The sequence below is a fragment of the Capsella rubella genome, unplaced genomic scaffold (assembly GCF_000375325.1).
Source record: "Capsella rubella cultivar Monte Gargano unplaced genomic scaffold, Caprub1_0 scaffold_1, whole genome shotgun sequence".
In the NCBI taxonomy this organism is placed as follows: domain Eukaryota; kingdom Viridiplantae; phylum Streptophyta; class Magnoliopsida; order Brassicales; family Brassicaceae; genus Capsella; species Capsella rubella.
This window is the reverse complement of record NW_006238923.1, coordinates 12156807-12172482: the sequence shown is the minus strand read 5'-3', so window position 1 is coordinate 12172482 and position 15676 is coordinate 12156807. Positions and strand designations below refer to the sequence as shown.

Here is a 15676-nt window from a genome sequence, read left to right as displayed (position 1 = left end):
ATTTATAATTTTACCTAGATAGAAAATTGTAATATTTAATTTGATAAAAATATGCTAAGGTGAAAAAACATTATTTTGATGAAAAAAATTTAAAGCTTGCAGATCAATATGTTGAATGTGTTCGAATTAATATTATTCTGTTATATGATAAATTAAATGATAGCATTATTTCTATGGCACTTATATAGAGTTTTAATAACTTCAAATGTTATAAAATCAGTTGTTATTCAACAAGAATGTCAATTAGTGAAATTCATTATATATTTTGACTAATTATATATCAGATGTATTTTGACCACACAATTAATTAGGTTATCAACAATCCTGATGAGATTTAATTAGGTTACCGAAAACAACATGTGCATTATTACTGTTAACTTAAACAATACAGTAAAAATTATAGATATCTGAACCTATCTGCGCCGGGCATTATTTTTCTTTGTACCGCAACAGACCGGATTTAAAACTGTGGGTAAAAAACTATATCCAAGTGGGGCGGCATGCTTCTCTTTTTTAAAAATTACTTTAAAAATTAAATTATTAATTTTCAAATTTAAATTATTAATTTCAAAATTTAAAGTTATTCCGATCATATTTTACTAATATAGTTTAAAATAATTTTATTCCGACTATATTTTTTTTTTTTCAGATATCAGAGATAGAGATATGATATAGATATCTTGAATGTTTTTTTCTCGACCAATTATTTATTTTGGTTAGATTTTCTAAGTGGTTTAACAATTAGAAAAAGATTTGCTAAATGGGTTTGGGCCTCATAAAGTCACTAAACAACAGTAGAATTAAGGATCATCTTCTTTCTTGTGATATTGAGTTGTGGCCATCGACGATCGTCGTCGTCTTCCTTCTCCTTCCTCTGTACTCTCAATATCCTTTGCTCACACCGTTTCCTCGTGGGTGTATTTGTCTCTGTAGAACTGATGGAGTCACCTGAAGGTTATTTCATTTGATAAAACTTCTGATTTAATAAGTTTCCATTAATTGATCACCAGGTGTTCGACGATATTCCCCACCCAAATGAAATCTTGTGTTTTTTTTGTTTCCTTTCACAGATGGGAAATTTAATTTCGCCAAAGAGCTTTATGGTGAAAGTTTGAATCTTTCGAAACATGGTGATGACTCTTAACCTTTATACGTTGTGCAATTGACAAAGATTTGGTATTTTCTTATGAAATCTTCATAGTTAACTAAGGTTTCAATGAGGCTTAGCTTAGAAACGAATCTTGCATTAATTGGAATCTTTCATGTGTTTGCTTGATTGTTAAAGATTAGAGAGCAGAATTAATCTTTACAGTATTGCTAAGTTTTGACAAGAGTCATCTTTTGGTTTAGGTAACGATGATCATGTTCTTGAGGATTCAGGGGATCTATTTTAATGATCAAGAGTCATCTTTTGGTTTACTAAGGTGTCAATGAGGCCTAGTTTAGAAACACCTCTTCCATTGATTGGAATTTTTAATGTCTTTGCTTGATTGTTAAGGATTAGAGAGCAGAACCAAACTTCACTGTATTGCTAAGTATTGACAAGAGTTATCTTTTGGTGTAGGTAATAATGATCATGATCTTGAGGATTCAGGGAATCCATTTTATGGAAGTTCAGATGAAGAATATGGTGAAGCTCATGTTTTGGACAATGATAATAAGCTGAGACGTGAGCAATTCCACACGGTATTCTTTTTTTTTTTACTTTATCATTCTCTCTTTGTAAATTGCTTTTTTCAGTTTTGAGCAAGTTCTCTATATGTCTGGCTTTTTTTGTAAATCGAAATCGCAGGCGGGATACCGTGAAGGGATTGCTGCTGGTAAAGAAGCTATTGCGCAGGAAGGTTATAACTTTGGCTATAAGGAATCGGTTATTACTGGCTACAAGTTTGGTATTGTCAGAGGTGTTTCCAGGTAGAGTTTACTAAAATTAGTCATGAGCTGCTGCAATGTGTTAGATATACTTATTCTGTTTTGGCCCTTTTTGAAGTGCACTGGCTTTCCTCCCGAATGAGTTAAGAGAAAAGCTAATCGATGAACAAGAAACTAGAGAGAAGTTTCAGAAACTACACAGTTCTGTGCATGCTCTCTCAACAGAAGTAGCAATGAAGCGGTTCTACGAAACTTTGACTACAGAGCAAGGGGAAGAGAAAAGTGGAGCAGAAGGGTCTGACTCTGGTTCTGGTTCAGGTATTAATGCCACATCTGACTTGGGAAGCTATGTTACAGCGCTAAGCTCTCTTCTTGAAAAATCTCCCATGATTGAAGTTGACTTGGATACATAAAAAGAGTCTTGTTCGTTAATTATTGTCAAGCAAAACCAAGATGTCTTGTTTCCAACCCAAACTGTTTTGTAAGTTCGGTTCTGTTTGGTCCGTTGTTGTTCCGTTTGGTTTGGTCTAGTAAAGTAATTGCTTGCCTTAATATGAATTATCTGTAAATTTACTTTGGGGGACTATTATCGTGTTATACCGTTTCTCACCAATTCATCAGAGGTTTTGCGCTTATCTCTATTCTCTCCGACCATTTATTTCTCAAAGCTGTTATATGAAACTCTGACTTTGAAGTAAGAAGAAGAGAAGAATGGAGAAGAAGTGCCTGACACTTGTTCTGATTAGCGGTCTTGTGTTAATGCCACAACATACTTGAGAAGCATATATCACAATACTTTTGTCAGCGTCTCTGCGAGATTATGGCTTGTTAAGGAAATCAAAATTGGCACTAACAAAGATTTTTAAAATAAATTGTCACTAAGACATCATCAATATTCAGTATATACAACATTATCTCAATGAACCTATCGTCTATAGATGTAAATCATTGCAATAGCTTAGATCGATGCCAAGATCCATTACCGTACGTAATTTCATCCGATTTGAGTTTACAATAACATATTGACAGAATGTAAAGGAGTCTTTTAACCATAACCATAACCATAAGCAATGTCTTTTAAGTTAACATATTTCTTCAATAAAAACACATAAATAAGTAGAACAAGATTGTTTTATATCAAGTGAAGAAACTTCTTAACTAATCCAATAGAGAACCATAAGAAAACTCTGATTCATATGTGTAAAGAAGTAAGAAGACGAGAGCAAGCATCACGGCTTGCTTCATTCAAAAGAGGTCTAAACAGCTCATGAACTATATCCTTATCAGGGTTTATCATTTCCGGTGTTGTTTCAAAGAGAGACTTCCAAAAGTGAAAAATGTTAAGACTCTATAGCTTCTCTTGCAAACCCGTTAGCTTCTGAAACATCCTTAACAAGCTTCAAGTTCTCCTCTAGCTTCTTAAGCTCTTGTTTGTAGTGTTCAATACCAGAAGGTTTAACTAGATCCCACCATGTTTGAGAACTGAAACAATGCGAGCCAAAAACTCTGACTCCAAAAGCAAAATGATATGAATACATTTTGAATTGGTCCCATTGGATTGATTTGCCACCATCCTTATAGACTCCATTCTTGGGTTTTATATATGTCTCAAACACATACTGAATAACATAAAACACTCTTCCTACCACAGGACCATCGAAGTTTCTCTTCCCTCCATACTTGAATAGCCAAAAACAAAAGAGTAACATAGAACGTATGTCATCAGATAATAGGAACATTGTTTCAGCCACAAAAAAGCGAGAGCTCAACTCCTAGTCGTATACAGCCTCCTCTTTCTGCTTCTCCTTTGTCCTACACAAACTGATATTTTCACTTTGGAACCCAACCCAAGTAAGAAAACAAATATATAAAGGAATAATGACGGATCACGCTAACCCTAAAGTGTATGGAGAGTATCTAGACGACTTTGGTAATCTCTTGTTGTGACGGAGAACTCGGTCAGTGGTCATCGACATTGATTTCAATTGTTTTGAGATGTTCGACATGTCAGAGTAGAGCTGTCAATTGGTCCGTCCACCGCCCATCAGACGTGTCCATACAGACAAGTTTATTTATGAGCTATATTTGGACGGTCCATAATGGACATGGGTCTAAAATATGTCCATGTCCAATAAAGACCATATCCAATATGACAGTCAGAGGGACTCATCGTAAAAGACTCGTGCTGCAATTTTTGTGGCCTTTCCAATGCATAAAGATCATTCAAAAACAAACTCATAGTAAAAAAAAATAAAGCAAGAAAATCAGATGAAAATTATATACTTTAATGTCCCAACGCATGTTACTTCTATGAATCGGGCAACATAGAAAAGAACCCTAATTCGTAACTTTAGCTTTCAAATATTGTAAACCCTTTCTTTGAGTCGATATGATATCCTAAAAAAAAAGAAACAGTCATGGAAAAAGAAGAAATAGGCACTGACCTAGTGGTTAGAATTTAAAGTTTGTAATTAAACAAATTAATTTCGGTTTGGAAATAATAATATAAATTATTTTAATTCATTTAATTAGATGACATGGTTAATTTTGATTGGTTAGCTTAGAGGGGGTGAATGAGATAAGTTCACCCCTAGGGGTGAACCCAAGAATTGTTCGAGAAATCGTTATAAAAAAAGAAAAAAAAAAGATTACGGATGGTTTTAATTTTTTTTTAATGTATACGATTCGATAATAACAAAAAAAAAAAAGATAGAGGAAACGAAAGATTTAGTCACAATTTTTTAAGATTAGTTACAACATACAAGATTTCCTAAGGTTTTTGCCAAACCAAAAAAAAAAGGATAAAAGGTTCCCTAAAATATGGTAAATATTATTTGAGGCTTATACATGTGTCCATATATATCTTTCAGAAAAAAACAGTGGCAAGCTAATTTATATGATACTAGTAATGGACCCGCACGTACGTGCGGGTTATTTTTACAAAATTACGATATTTTAAGTAGATGCTATTTTGGTAAAATTTTGTTATATGAGTTTATTTGATAAACTATATATAGACATACAATTGTAAAATATATATATTATATTACATAATACAATTTTAAAATTATTTAAATGAAAATGATAAATGATATTACGTGTTTATTTTTTAAACTAATCAAAACATTTCTAACTGTTTGCTTAGAGATGTTAAATCGGATTTGAGTTTGGCTTTAGTTTGAATTGTTTTATATGTACTTTAGAATGGAAAACCCGTCATGTCCCTTTCCGTCTCGTCCTGACCCGTCCCGTCCCACCCCGCCCCATCCCGTCCCGTCCCACCCCGCCCCATCCCGTCCCGTCTTCTATCTGTCATAAATATTTTGTCCCATAATCGTTTCTTTTTAAAACATAATCATTTGCCAATGTTTATTATAAGAAACTTGGCAAAATATTTAGACGGGAAACCCACCATTTTAAGTCACATGCTCCCACCATAGCATACACAATCCTTGTTTAATTTTTAAGTTTATTGATCTATCAGTTTCATCTTTATTTCTCATTACTTTCTTCAATTCAAAGATTCATGTTTTAGCCTTATTGTTTTCTAAAGATTTAGGTATTTCTATTTTTTTAATACATGGATTTATTGTAGTTTTGTTATCCGAAGTATACGTTATCTTCTTGTACCCGTCATTTCATGTCTAAATATTTGAAATAAATAGGAAAGTGGAAATTAAATTTAGCAATTTAAATTACATGTCCCGTATCATACTCGTGTTTTATATTTGAAAGTTGAAAGTGAATTTAACTTTGTGATCGTGTCTCATAACAATTATATCTAATTGCTATAATTGCTAGATTGCTTTTTGAATATGAATACTTTTTAATGTGAAAATAATAAATTTATGTGATCTAGAATGTTTATTCGCATGATTTTAGCAAAAAAATATGTAATTATTGATTTATTTAAATTTTATTTATATTTTAAATTATATAATTTTTAAAAATTTGATGATATGATCAGTTATGTATATATACTATGTAGAATTTGATTAGTTGATTATTTCATAAGCTAACATATTTTTTTTGTCTTTTTATTTTTCTAAAAAATGTTGGGGGAATTTCAAAAATACCCCCTTTCCAATACCACTTTTTTAAAATACCCCTCTTTCTAATTTTATTAAAAAGTCACTATAAAATTTAAAATTTATCAAAAACATATGTATAAACTTATATTTATAGACACAAATTATCTTTACGTGTGTGTAAATTTTTATATATATTTCATAAGTACCGTATAAATGCCTTTTAAAAATCATATAAAAAGCTTATAAAAACTTTGTAAACCTTTTAAAAACTTTATAAAAACCATATAAATGTCGTTTAGAACCTTTTAAAACCTTCTAAATATTTGGATTTAGTCTCATAGTAGTAAAGATGATCTTGATGAACCTTATCAAACCATATAAAAGTTTATAATTTTTCATATTTGAAAAGGGGTAGTTTTGAAAATGGATAGAAAATAGAGGTATTTTTAAAAAGAGGTACACCAAAAGGGGTATTTCTCAAAAATTCTCAAAAATGTTATCTTTGTTTTTTTAGATATATGATGATTTTGTTTTATTAGATTTCATTCTATATAAATTATTAATTTTTAAATTATATTAAAATATTATATTAATATTAGATATGTTTATGTATATTCAAAATAGATATGCTTACATATATTTAATCTTGAATTTAATTGTCCACTTTTTATGGTAAAAGATTATTATGATTTCCATAAATATAGGTAGTTGTTTTTTTGTTTTTTTGTTTTTTTTTTTTGCTGTCATTAATTCTGTTTGGCAACTGAAATATATTTCATGAATTTTTTTTTAAAGGGGGGGGGGGTGTTTGGCTTCAAGTTCTCCTTCCCAATTAATAGTATAGATTGACATATTGTTTCTTTCTTGTTTAATTGGTTTAGTAGAAATTAGCTAGGTAACAGATTATTTCAGCATTTCTATTCTACATCAGATTATTTTTCATAAAGAGTGTCATTCTAGATTCAATTTTTGTTTTTGGTTATAAGAAAATACTAGATGGTGACCCGCGCTACAACGCGGAGGGAAAGTCTCAGATTTTTCTTTTGATATAAATACATTATATAAAAAGAGAAGATATTTGTTCTCAAAAAAAAAAAAAAGAGAAGATATATTTGTGTGTAAACTATCAACATTTATAGCATTGTCATATATATGTGTGTGTTTTTGAATTTTTATTACAAAAACCTATTTTAACAATGTTTTAAGATAAACTTTTCATATGTGTAAATTTTAGAATTAGCTATCTAGTATATGTATGTTTAGCGACGTATGTTGACAATATGTTATTCAATCTTTTTGTATGCATAGAATATTCTGTTTCTAATAATGATAATATTAGTTAGCACAAAATTAGGCATTGTTATAGGAAACAATTAAATGTGCGATATATTTATTTTGAAAAACCTGTATTGAAATTTATATTGAAATTATAGCAAATCCAATTGTAAAAATAACCCGGAATTCAAAAAAAAACACGACCCGAATCTCTTGTGTACTTCTCTTTTACTATAATAGGGATTCCTACCAAATTTTAATTGAAGTTTGAGAGTGATAGGCTATTGTAGAGATAGCTGCTGACTATTATTTATCGTGGGATTAAAGTGGCTTTGTGCTGACCGTGAAATTAATGATGTTAATTTAGATAACACAAATTGTCCCAATTACATTAGTAAAAGTGATTTTGTCTTGCCACTTTGCTAAAATCTTTGGTTTAAAGAGCTATATAGGGGTGGAACAAACAATTGTTTTGGGTTTGTTTGTGTAATTTCCCTTATCACCACCAATCCTTAGTCCATATAATATAAACAAGTATTAAGGTTTATATTATATGGTCAAACCGATCGATTTCAGTTAAGTCAGTTTGCAAACGGAACCTCATCAGAACATCTTTAGCCTCTGACTTTAACGATTCAGAATTACTGCTTTCTTTATTTCCTATTTCGTCTTCCAAATTCACTGCAAAAGAGATCAAAATCATTCGAAATCATCGATAGTCAAGAAGAAAAATATAATTCCGAAGTTTAAAAATATGTTCGATTTGAATTGCCTTCGTCCACAGCTTAATCAAATATCAGATTCAAAGTGCTTTCCTCGATAACACACAGATTTCAAAAGAGAAGGAGAAGAGCTAAGAACACAGACGATAACGAGATTGCAAATCTCACCAGAATCGGTGCGAACAAAACCTCCGTCGAAATCGTACGCATCGCCGGACAAAGTCACGAGAACACGATCTATTGCAATTAAGTCCTTATATGGTCTTTGTTAATTGTAAAGTCCTTGAATTAAGGGGTTGAAAGCATAAATGTTTACTTAAAAAGGGTTAATACGTTATTTTATTATTTTTAAATATAAATATAATAAATTAATTGTCGGAAATATAAATAGATGTTTACTTACATAATTCTATTTCCTTTTTAATTAGGTAATTATCTGTTAATTAACTTCTTTAAATATTGATTTACAAGTTTTGCTTGAGGAAAATCATTCAGCTTCATCAACAAAACCCTAACCGATAATTCTTTAACGTTTTTCGTAATGTTTGATTAATTCTGCTCTCTAACCGGCTTGGGTGAAAGAGTTTGATCGATCAGTGTGAGCTAGTGCTTTTGTTTCTTTTGGTTTGTGTCGTTCATCTATGAGAGTTTCATGTATTGTTTATCTTTGGATATGATGATGAATAAGGTTAATTACATACTTAAAAAGCAATACCTTAGTGCATTGTTGTCACAAATTTGAATCCGTGATCATATAATGTATGTTCATGTACAGTCACAGATGAATTTTTCTACAAATTTTTAGTTTACGTTTCATATACATTTAAAATAAAACTTTTACTAGACGTATACTACAACAAGTCACAGGTAGATGGAACAACAAAAATCAAGCTTCTCCTGCAAAATCATACATTTCCCTCTTCATCTCCTCCACCAACAAACTAAACAACGAACCTGAATCTTCCCTGCCACATTGTAAATAATTGCTTCCGGCAAGAAACTCCATTATCTCACCGTTGATCTCAATCCAGCTGCATCCTGGTGTCTTAACGACGCCTCTTTCTCTCATCAACACCCTCATCTTCGCTGACTCATCCCACATCTTCATATCAGCTAACACCTTTGAAGATATTACATAGTTTCCTGCGTTTTTCGCCTCCTTCATCTCCATCAACATCCTCATCGCATTCTCTCTGATTGTCACATCTTTTCTCTTATGACAGGCTCCAAGGATCGCCGCTAACATGATCTCATCAGGCTTCCCAGGATACCTCTCCATGAACTCCCAAGCCTCGTCTAACATCCCTGCACGAGACAGGAGATCGATTATGTTTGTGTAATGCTCGATTTTTGGGACCAACCCAAACAAAGAACTCATCTCATGGAAATATCGACATCCCTGATCGACCAAACCCGCGTGCACACAAGCAGAGAGCACTCCTATGAATGTAACATCATTTGGAGGAACTGACATTCGATCAAATAGCAAAAGAGCTTCTTTAGCGTGTCCACGATGCGCATAAGCGGTTATCATAGCATTCCAAGTGGCTTCGTTTTTCACTGGCATGGCTTCAAATACTCTCAGTGCTTCCTCTATGCGTCCACACTTTCCGTACATGTCGACTAGTCCTGTGGCCACATAGATGTTATGTTGCAAGGCAACTTCTGAAGCGCAGAACTCAATTCGTTTTCCTAATTCAAGAGCTCCAACTGAACCACAAGCAGACAGAAGCGTAGACAATGTGCCAGCGTCTGGGGAAATTCCAGCTTTTTCCATCTCAGAAAACAGTTTAAAAGCCTCATTTGACTTCCCATTTTGTGAGTATCTGATAAAGAACAACCGCAATAGCCAAATTCAGATTTATTAACGACCGGGTAAAAGAATCATACTTTATCTGAATACAGAGTGTCGAACATTGACTTACACAGTGATCATAGCATTCCAAACAACACGATCCTTGTTAATCATTTGATTGAAAACCCTCCTGGCAGAATCCAAATCGCCACATTTTCCATACATACTGATCAACTTAGATCCAAGAAACGTGCTTAACCCGATCTTCTTGGTGATGGTCATCTCCTCCACCAATCTACCAGTTGTCAAATCACCCAAATGTGCACAAGCACCCAACATACTCACCAACGTCCTCTCATCTGGTTCAAAACCTTCATCCTCCATCTTCCTAAACAAATCCATAGCGTCTTTTGCGTGACCCGCTTCAGAATACCCAGAGATCATCGAGTTCCAAGTCACCGTAACTCTATTGGTAATTCCGTCGAACACCTTCCGTGCAGAACCCACCTGACCACATTTGGCATACATCATAATCAAAGAATGATTCGTATGATCGTCTCTTTCCAATCCGACTTTGAACAACGACGAATGAACAGATCTACCAACCCCTAACTCCTCAAGGTTCCCGCAAGCGATGACAGCGAAATTATAAGTGAAATTATCAGGCTTTAACCCGGAAAACTTCATGCGGCGATAGAGAGACAGAGCAGCTTCGTGATGATGCCAAGTATTGGTCAACCCTCTGATCATGTAATTGAAAGAGTAGTGATTTGGTTCTTCCGTGACGGAAAAGAGAAAAGTGGCGTAATTGAAGTCTCCAAGCTCGACGGCTCTGGGAATCAGGAAATTGGGTTTGTCGACGGAGTGAAACATCATCTGGGCTTGAATCTCTCGTAATTGGTTCACCGATATGCATTTTTTCAACAGGAAAAGAAAGTCTCTCTCGAGATCGCCGCGTCCTATGGGTTTGAATTGAGGAAATTGGCGGCAAGTGGCGAACGCTAGTTTCACTGGTTTGATGAGCATTTGCAAACTCCCATGTCAGAAGAGCCTACACTGGACTTAAACACCCAATTCAGCCTCGGTTTAGGTTTAACCGGAAATTAAAAGCACGACCAGCAATGGCGGACAAAGAAGACTCATATGCAAACAACAGAAACTGAAGAGTTTGTGTTTTGTCTTCGGGATCGAACACAATGGAAGACGAAGCAACAATGGCGGACGAAGAACTCAGTGGAATCGACGTCGGAGTCGATGTTCGGATTCAAGGGGAAGAAGAAAGGCGATTAGGTTTTTGATAGAACGACGTCGTATTGGTTGATAGGTTGTTGATAATAAAACCCATCTAAACCGGAATGGCCGATTGTATAACCTGTCTGACAAAACCACATCTAAACCGGATTTAACAATTTGGTCGGTTTGGTTCGGGTCGGGTCATGTCGACTCGGGTCAGATCTAGCGGCAGGAGTCTCTGGGAGATCCAAAGCGAACACAACCGTATAAAAGTTAAATCTTTGCCGGAACAAAGCGCGTCGCCGATCACGCGCATCTTCCTTCTCTCACCTAATCACATTTTGGTTCTTTAATGGCGAAATCGATCTAATACGTCCCCGTGAACTTAACCAAACTCTTTTCCCCAAAAAAACCTTTTTGCTTCAACCATACTTCTCCTTCTTCACCACCCTTCTCGCGTCTCTTTGTATATATGCATCTATACTTAGTAGAGACGACTCGTCGACGACAATGCTAGAATGGCTCAATTTAGACAATCGGGAACTGAGAGATTTAGCTCCGGTCGCGGCGGTTACCAGAACGGCGGAGCAGCTTCTTCTGATCATATAGCGATCGGGATCCGAAACGGTGTTGGAGGAGTTAAGGCTAATACTAATCGGTGGCGAAGATCCGTGCGAGCTGATAAGATTCGTAGACTTGGAATTGGCTCTGTTGTGTTTGTTCTTTGTATTGTCCTCGTTGTTACTGTTCTAGCTTACTATTATATCTCTGGTATTACTAGTAGTGGCTACGATGATAAAGGTTCGTTTTTTTATGGATCTTTGTAATGGAAGGTGCTGCAAAATTGGATTTTTATCTTTTTATTGATGTTTTTTTTTTGTTGCAGGGTTTGATTCATATGAAGGTGATTTTTTGACGAATGTGACTAGAATAGATCCTTCAAAGGTGCTTGAGTTTGGTCATGGTTCAGTTGTTCATGGACGAGATTCTAGGGATTGGGATAAGGATGATAGAAGACGAGATGATGATTATAATGAGGCTGAAGTGAAGAAGGATGTACAAGTTCAGAATCCTGTAAAGGGTTCTGATTTGAAGGGGATTGGTATGTATAATGAAGCTGGAAGGAATGAACTTAAGATGTATGAAGCTGAGTATCAAGCTACGCTTGGGAAAAGTGGTGGATCATTGAAGAAAAACGGTGTAAGTCATGAGGGAGTTGATGTGGATACTGAGGATGATGATGCGGTTGAGTCTCATGACGGGGATGAATATGTTGATTCTGGGCATGAGGATGATAATGAAGAGCCGCACAAAGAGAAGACTAGCGAGGTTCTTGATTCTATGACTAAGCAACAGAATGTGGAGAAGGATGATGGAGGTATGTCGAAAAGGTCGCTTGGGGATTCTTCTCTTGTTAGTAAGGGTGGTAAGTCCGGGAAAACATCACGATCTGATACAAAAAGAAGAGGTCGTCGCAGATCTTCAGGTGATTAACTTGTAATAAACTCGGTTTAGAAGTGAGTTTGGGTATCTGCTGCTCATCATTCATTTGGTTTTCAAATATTTCAGGTTCATGTGAAATGAAGCTATTGAATTCTAGTCAACCAATAGTGGAGCCTTTGAATACTCGAAAATCTGCTAGATTCTCCTTACAGTATATAGAGAAGGAGGATAAACCTGATGGAGAAGAACAGTGGGAGCCTAGATTTGCAGGTCATCAGAGTTTACAGGAGCGAGACGATTCCTTCGTGGCTCAAGACAAGAAAATTCATTGTGGCTTTGTCAAAGGCCCCAAAGGATCCCCAAGCACTGGATTTGACCTGACAGAAGATGATACCAATTATATCAGTAGATGCCACATCGCTGTGATCTCATGCATCTTTGGCAATTCTGATCGCTTGAGGCCTCCTGCCAACAAAATGGTATGGTTCTGTTCATTGTTGATATTATGGTTATGTTGTTTGGCCGTCTCTTTTCCAGGTTTAAGATTTATAATCTATGGCCAGTAAGTTGTGTATCTTTAGATTAACCTATCTACCATACATGGACCCTGAGCTTGCACAGTCACTAACAGAGACTTTCGAATCGAGTTAGCTTAGATTTTGGGTGGCTTGAGTTGACCTGTGGGTGTAGTTTAATTAACTGTTCTAGACTAGTGACCGGGAATAAGATATAAATGAGCAGTTTTGAGCTAGGTACGCAAATTGTGTGTTATGAATGCTTAGATAGCTGGCATTTTAAATTTGGTTTTGTGGGTACTTTCATCAATCATGAATAGCCATATGTTAGAATGTCTTTCGCAAAAACCTCAGAAGGCATTTTTGCTCTGTTTTGTTCGTATTTTCCTTTTGATTCTTGGTTATGATATTTTGTTACCTGTACTAACCTTTGTTCTATTCATTTCATTTAGATAAGTCGCTTGTCAAGAAAAAATGTATGCTTCATTGTGTTTGTGGACGAGATTACCATGCAAACACTTTCTGCAGAAGGACATGCCCCGGACAGAGCAGGATTTATTGGTTTGTGGAAGTTGGTTGTCGTGAAGAATCTTCCATATGCAGATATGCGGAGGGTAGGAAAAATACCCAAAATGTTGCCACACCGACTTTTCCCATCAGCAAGGTGAGTCTCGTTTCATCGCGATAACTCTCATTTTGATGGGTCTAACTAGCACATATTTCCAGCAGTTGCGTGTAGAAAACAGTTTATAAAGCATCTGTATAATTTTCATTCTGAGCCACGAAGAGAAAAAGTCAAGTGAGAAATACATTAACGACTAGATCTTGAAAGTGGGTTCTCTAGAATGCTTTGGAATGTGATATGCGATATGCAATATCCGCTGAAAAACTTCTCATGTCAGTTCATATCTGGATCAACGGACACAGAAACTTATCTGCTGTTTATTCATCCAGGTACTCAATCTGGTTGGACAGCAAATTACGACTTCAGTTGGACCCTCTACTCATTCTGGAGTACTTCCTTTGGCGTAAAGGTCACGAGTATGCTATATCCAATCACTATGACCGTCATTGTTTATGGGAAGAGGTTGCACAAAACAAGAAGCTGAACAAGTATAACCATACTGTTATTAATCAACAATTTGAGTTTTACAAGGCTGATGGGCTGACCAGATTTAATGCTTCGGATCCGTTTAAGCTTCTTCCTAGCAGTAAGGATCTGTTCCCTATTGGTTTACTGATACAAACCAGGATTAGGACCTTCCTTGGGGTGATTATTCATTAGTTAGTGTCTGTAACTGCTACTGGGTTGCTCGTAACAAGCACACTGGGTTTTGAAATATTATCTAGTATTGTAAAGTTCATCCTTAATTAAGATTTTAGATTTTCGCACAAGCAACTGCATATATGGTCATGGTATCTTAATAGTTTATGCAGCCAGCTGTTATTCCAGCATATAGGTTATATGCAACTTGTGGGTCGAATCCTCATTGCCACCATGCAAGGGTCAATCATTAGCTGGTGTTGGTCATGCATACAATACGTTAGTACTTATTGCTTACTTACAATCCTCTTTTCATCTTATCTGCAGATGTTCCAGAGGGATCTTTCATAGTACGAGCACATACTCCCATGTCGAACCTGTTCTCCTGTCTTTGGTTCAACGAAGTGGAACGCTTCACTCCCCGAGACCAGCTGAGCTTTGCCTATACTTACCAGAAACTAAGAAGGATGAATCCTGATAAACCATTTAATCTTCACATGTTCAAGGTAAAAAGATCTCCTTTTGAAAAGTTTTCTTGATTATAATTCTGCTTGACCTAACAATAAGCTGCTTGATGATTTATCTAAAACATTGGTTCGCCTTATCTGTAAGCTTGATATAAAATTTTAAAGTCAAAAGTGCTCTTGACATGATATGAACTGAAGTCCTCCTATAAACTAGAAATAGAGCCAAACCTCGAATGCAACATGTCTAGTTGTGAAGGTAGTATGTAATGGCTGTGAGAGCTGAGTCATTGATGTGGGTCATCAAAATTTGTAAGAATTGAACCGGTCAGTAGGAAATATGTGTTGAATCCATTCTGGTTAGTATAAGAACCATATCTTATGGAACAGAGAGGGTCTCAAAACCGTAGCTCTTGTTCATGGAGAAAACACAACCGATGGATCTGTGGAGTTATGAATTAGTGTCATATAATAGGTCTGAGTAGTTAAGAGAACCAGATTTTCGAAGTTTTTACATGTTTTATATATTTCCTCATCTGGATTTCAGGACTGCGAGAGAAGAAAGATTGCAAAGTTGTTCCGTCACAGATCATCAGACGAGAAGCGAAACCTTATACAAGCATCAATACAATAAACGACTCTGTGCATGCTGTACCAAGCTGTATCCGACGTGTATATTACTTTGAGGCTCTACTGCTATATATTCACAGTGTCACTTGGAGAAATGCCACTTATTCTTTGCTCTGAATGACTTAGAAACTGCTGCAGGAAGATCCAGATGTTGTAAATTGGAACCGAGTCTGTTGCCTGTAGCGACAACCAGAGGAGGTTATACGAAAACAATGTGAGGAGATATGTAGATGTAGGCGGCGTTAAGAGTTGAAACTTTGAAAGAAGAAGAAGAAGAAGGGGCATGATTTAGATTCATGGAAGGGTTCCTCCATTTTTATTCAATTCATTGCTTTGTTTTTCTCTGTATCCCACTATCAATGCAACAATTTACCCTTGGACAAAGATACTCATCCCCTATATATATTACTTGATAAAAAATGATTTCTCAAA

At 35.4% G+C, this 15676-nt stretch overlaps 4 protein-coding genes across 5 annotated transcripts; 2 read left to right on the top strand and 2 right to left on the bottom strand.

Moving 5' to 3' along the window:
- Positions 1-808: 808 nt before the first annotated feature.
- On the top strand, positions 809-2507 carry LOC17896654. Its single transcript, XM_006303227.2, has 5 exons — positions 809-954; positions 1071-1130; positions 1565-1686; positions 1793-1914; positions 1991-2507. Exons 1-5 carry the CDS (start codon positions 939-941, stop codon positions 2283-2285), a joined length of 615 nt encoding a protein of 204 aa, XP_006303289.2. The 5' UTR covers positions 809-938; the 3' UTR covers positions 2286-2507.
- Positions 2508-3064: 557 nt separating this feature from the next.
- LOC17896817 lies at positions 3065-3848 on the bottom strand. Its single transcript, XM_023788660.1, is given in 4 exon segments — positions 3065-3214; positions 3216-3508; positions 3587-3684; positions 3769-3848. Coding segments are annotated over 4 exon segments (621 nt in total).
- A 4779-nt stretch (positions 3849-8627) lies between these two features.
- On the bottom strand, positions 8628-10933 carry LOC17900840 (pentatricopeptide repeat-containing protein At2g34400). Its single transcript, XM_006306966.2, has 2 exons — positions 9826-10933; positions 8628-9726 (listed from the first exon to the last, which is right to left on the bottom strand). The coding sequence occupies exons 1-2, from the start codon at positions 10719-10721 to the stop codon at positions 8787-8789; spliced, it is 1836 nt and encodes a 611-aa protein (XP_006307028.1). The 5' UTR covers positions 10722-10933; the 3' UTR covers positions 8628-8786.
- Positions 10934-11257: 324 nt separating this feature from the next.
- On the top strand, positions 11258-15676 carry LOC17900721. 2 transcript variants are annotated; one of them, XM_023776963.1, is made up of 8 exons: positions 11258-11729; positions 11815-12414; positions 12498-12850; positions 13339-13550; positions 13841-14097; positions 14478-14656; positions 15162-15286; positions 15383-15676. In XM_023776963.1, the coding sequence occupies exons 1-7, from the start codon at positions 11447-11449 to the stop codon at positions 15246-15248; spliced, it is 1971 nt and encodes a 656-aa protein (XP_023632731.1). In that variant the 5' UTR covers positions 11258-11446; the 3' UTR covers positions 15249-15286; positions 15383-15676. The 2 variants fall into 2 exon arrangements, with proteins under 2 accessions (XP_023632731.1, XP_006306961.1); XM_006306899.2 differs by having other exon boundaries at positions 15162-15676.

Excerpts from the sequence above, each read along its gene's own strand:
- LOC17900840 (XM_006306966.2), bottom strand. The coding sequence starts at position 10,721 with ATGCTCATCAAACCAGTGAAACTAGCGTTCGCCACTTGCCGCCAATTT. Across the intron at positions 9,727-9,825 it reads TGGAATGCTATGATCACTGT|ATACTCACAAAATGGGAAGT; the intron begins GTAAGTCAATGT and ends GTTCTTTATCAG.
- LOC17900721 (XM_023776963.1), top strand. The coding sequence starts at position 11,447 with ATGGCTCAATTTAGACAATCGGGAACTGAGAGATTTAGCTCCGGTCGC. Across the intron at positions 11,730-11,814 it reads TAGTGGCTACGATGATAAAG|GGTTTGATTCATATGAAGGT; the intron begins GTTCGTTTTTTT and ends TTTTTGTTGCAG. Across the intron at positions 13,551-13,840 it reads CGACTTTTCCCATCAGCAAG|GTACTCAATCTGGTTGGACA; the intron begins GTGAGTCTCGTT and ends TTATTCATCCAG.
- LOC17896654 (XM_006303227.2), top strand. Across the intron at positions 1,131-1,564 it reads TTTGAATCTTTCGAAACATG|GTAATAATGATCATGATCTT; the intron begins GTGATGACTCTT and ends CTTTTGGTGTAG. Across the intron at positions 1,915-1,990 it reads ATTGTCAGAGGTGTTTCCAG|TGCACTGGCTTTCCTCCCGA; the intron begins GTAGAGTTTACT and ends CCCTTTTTGAAG.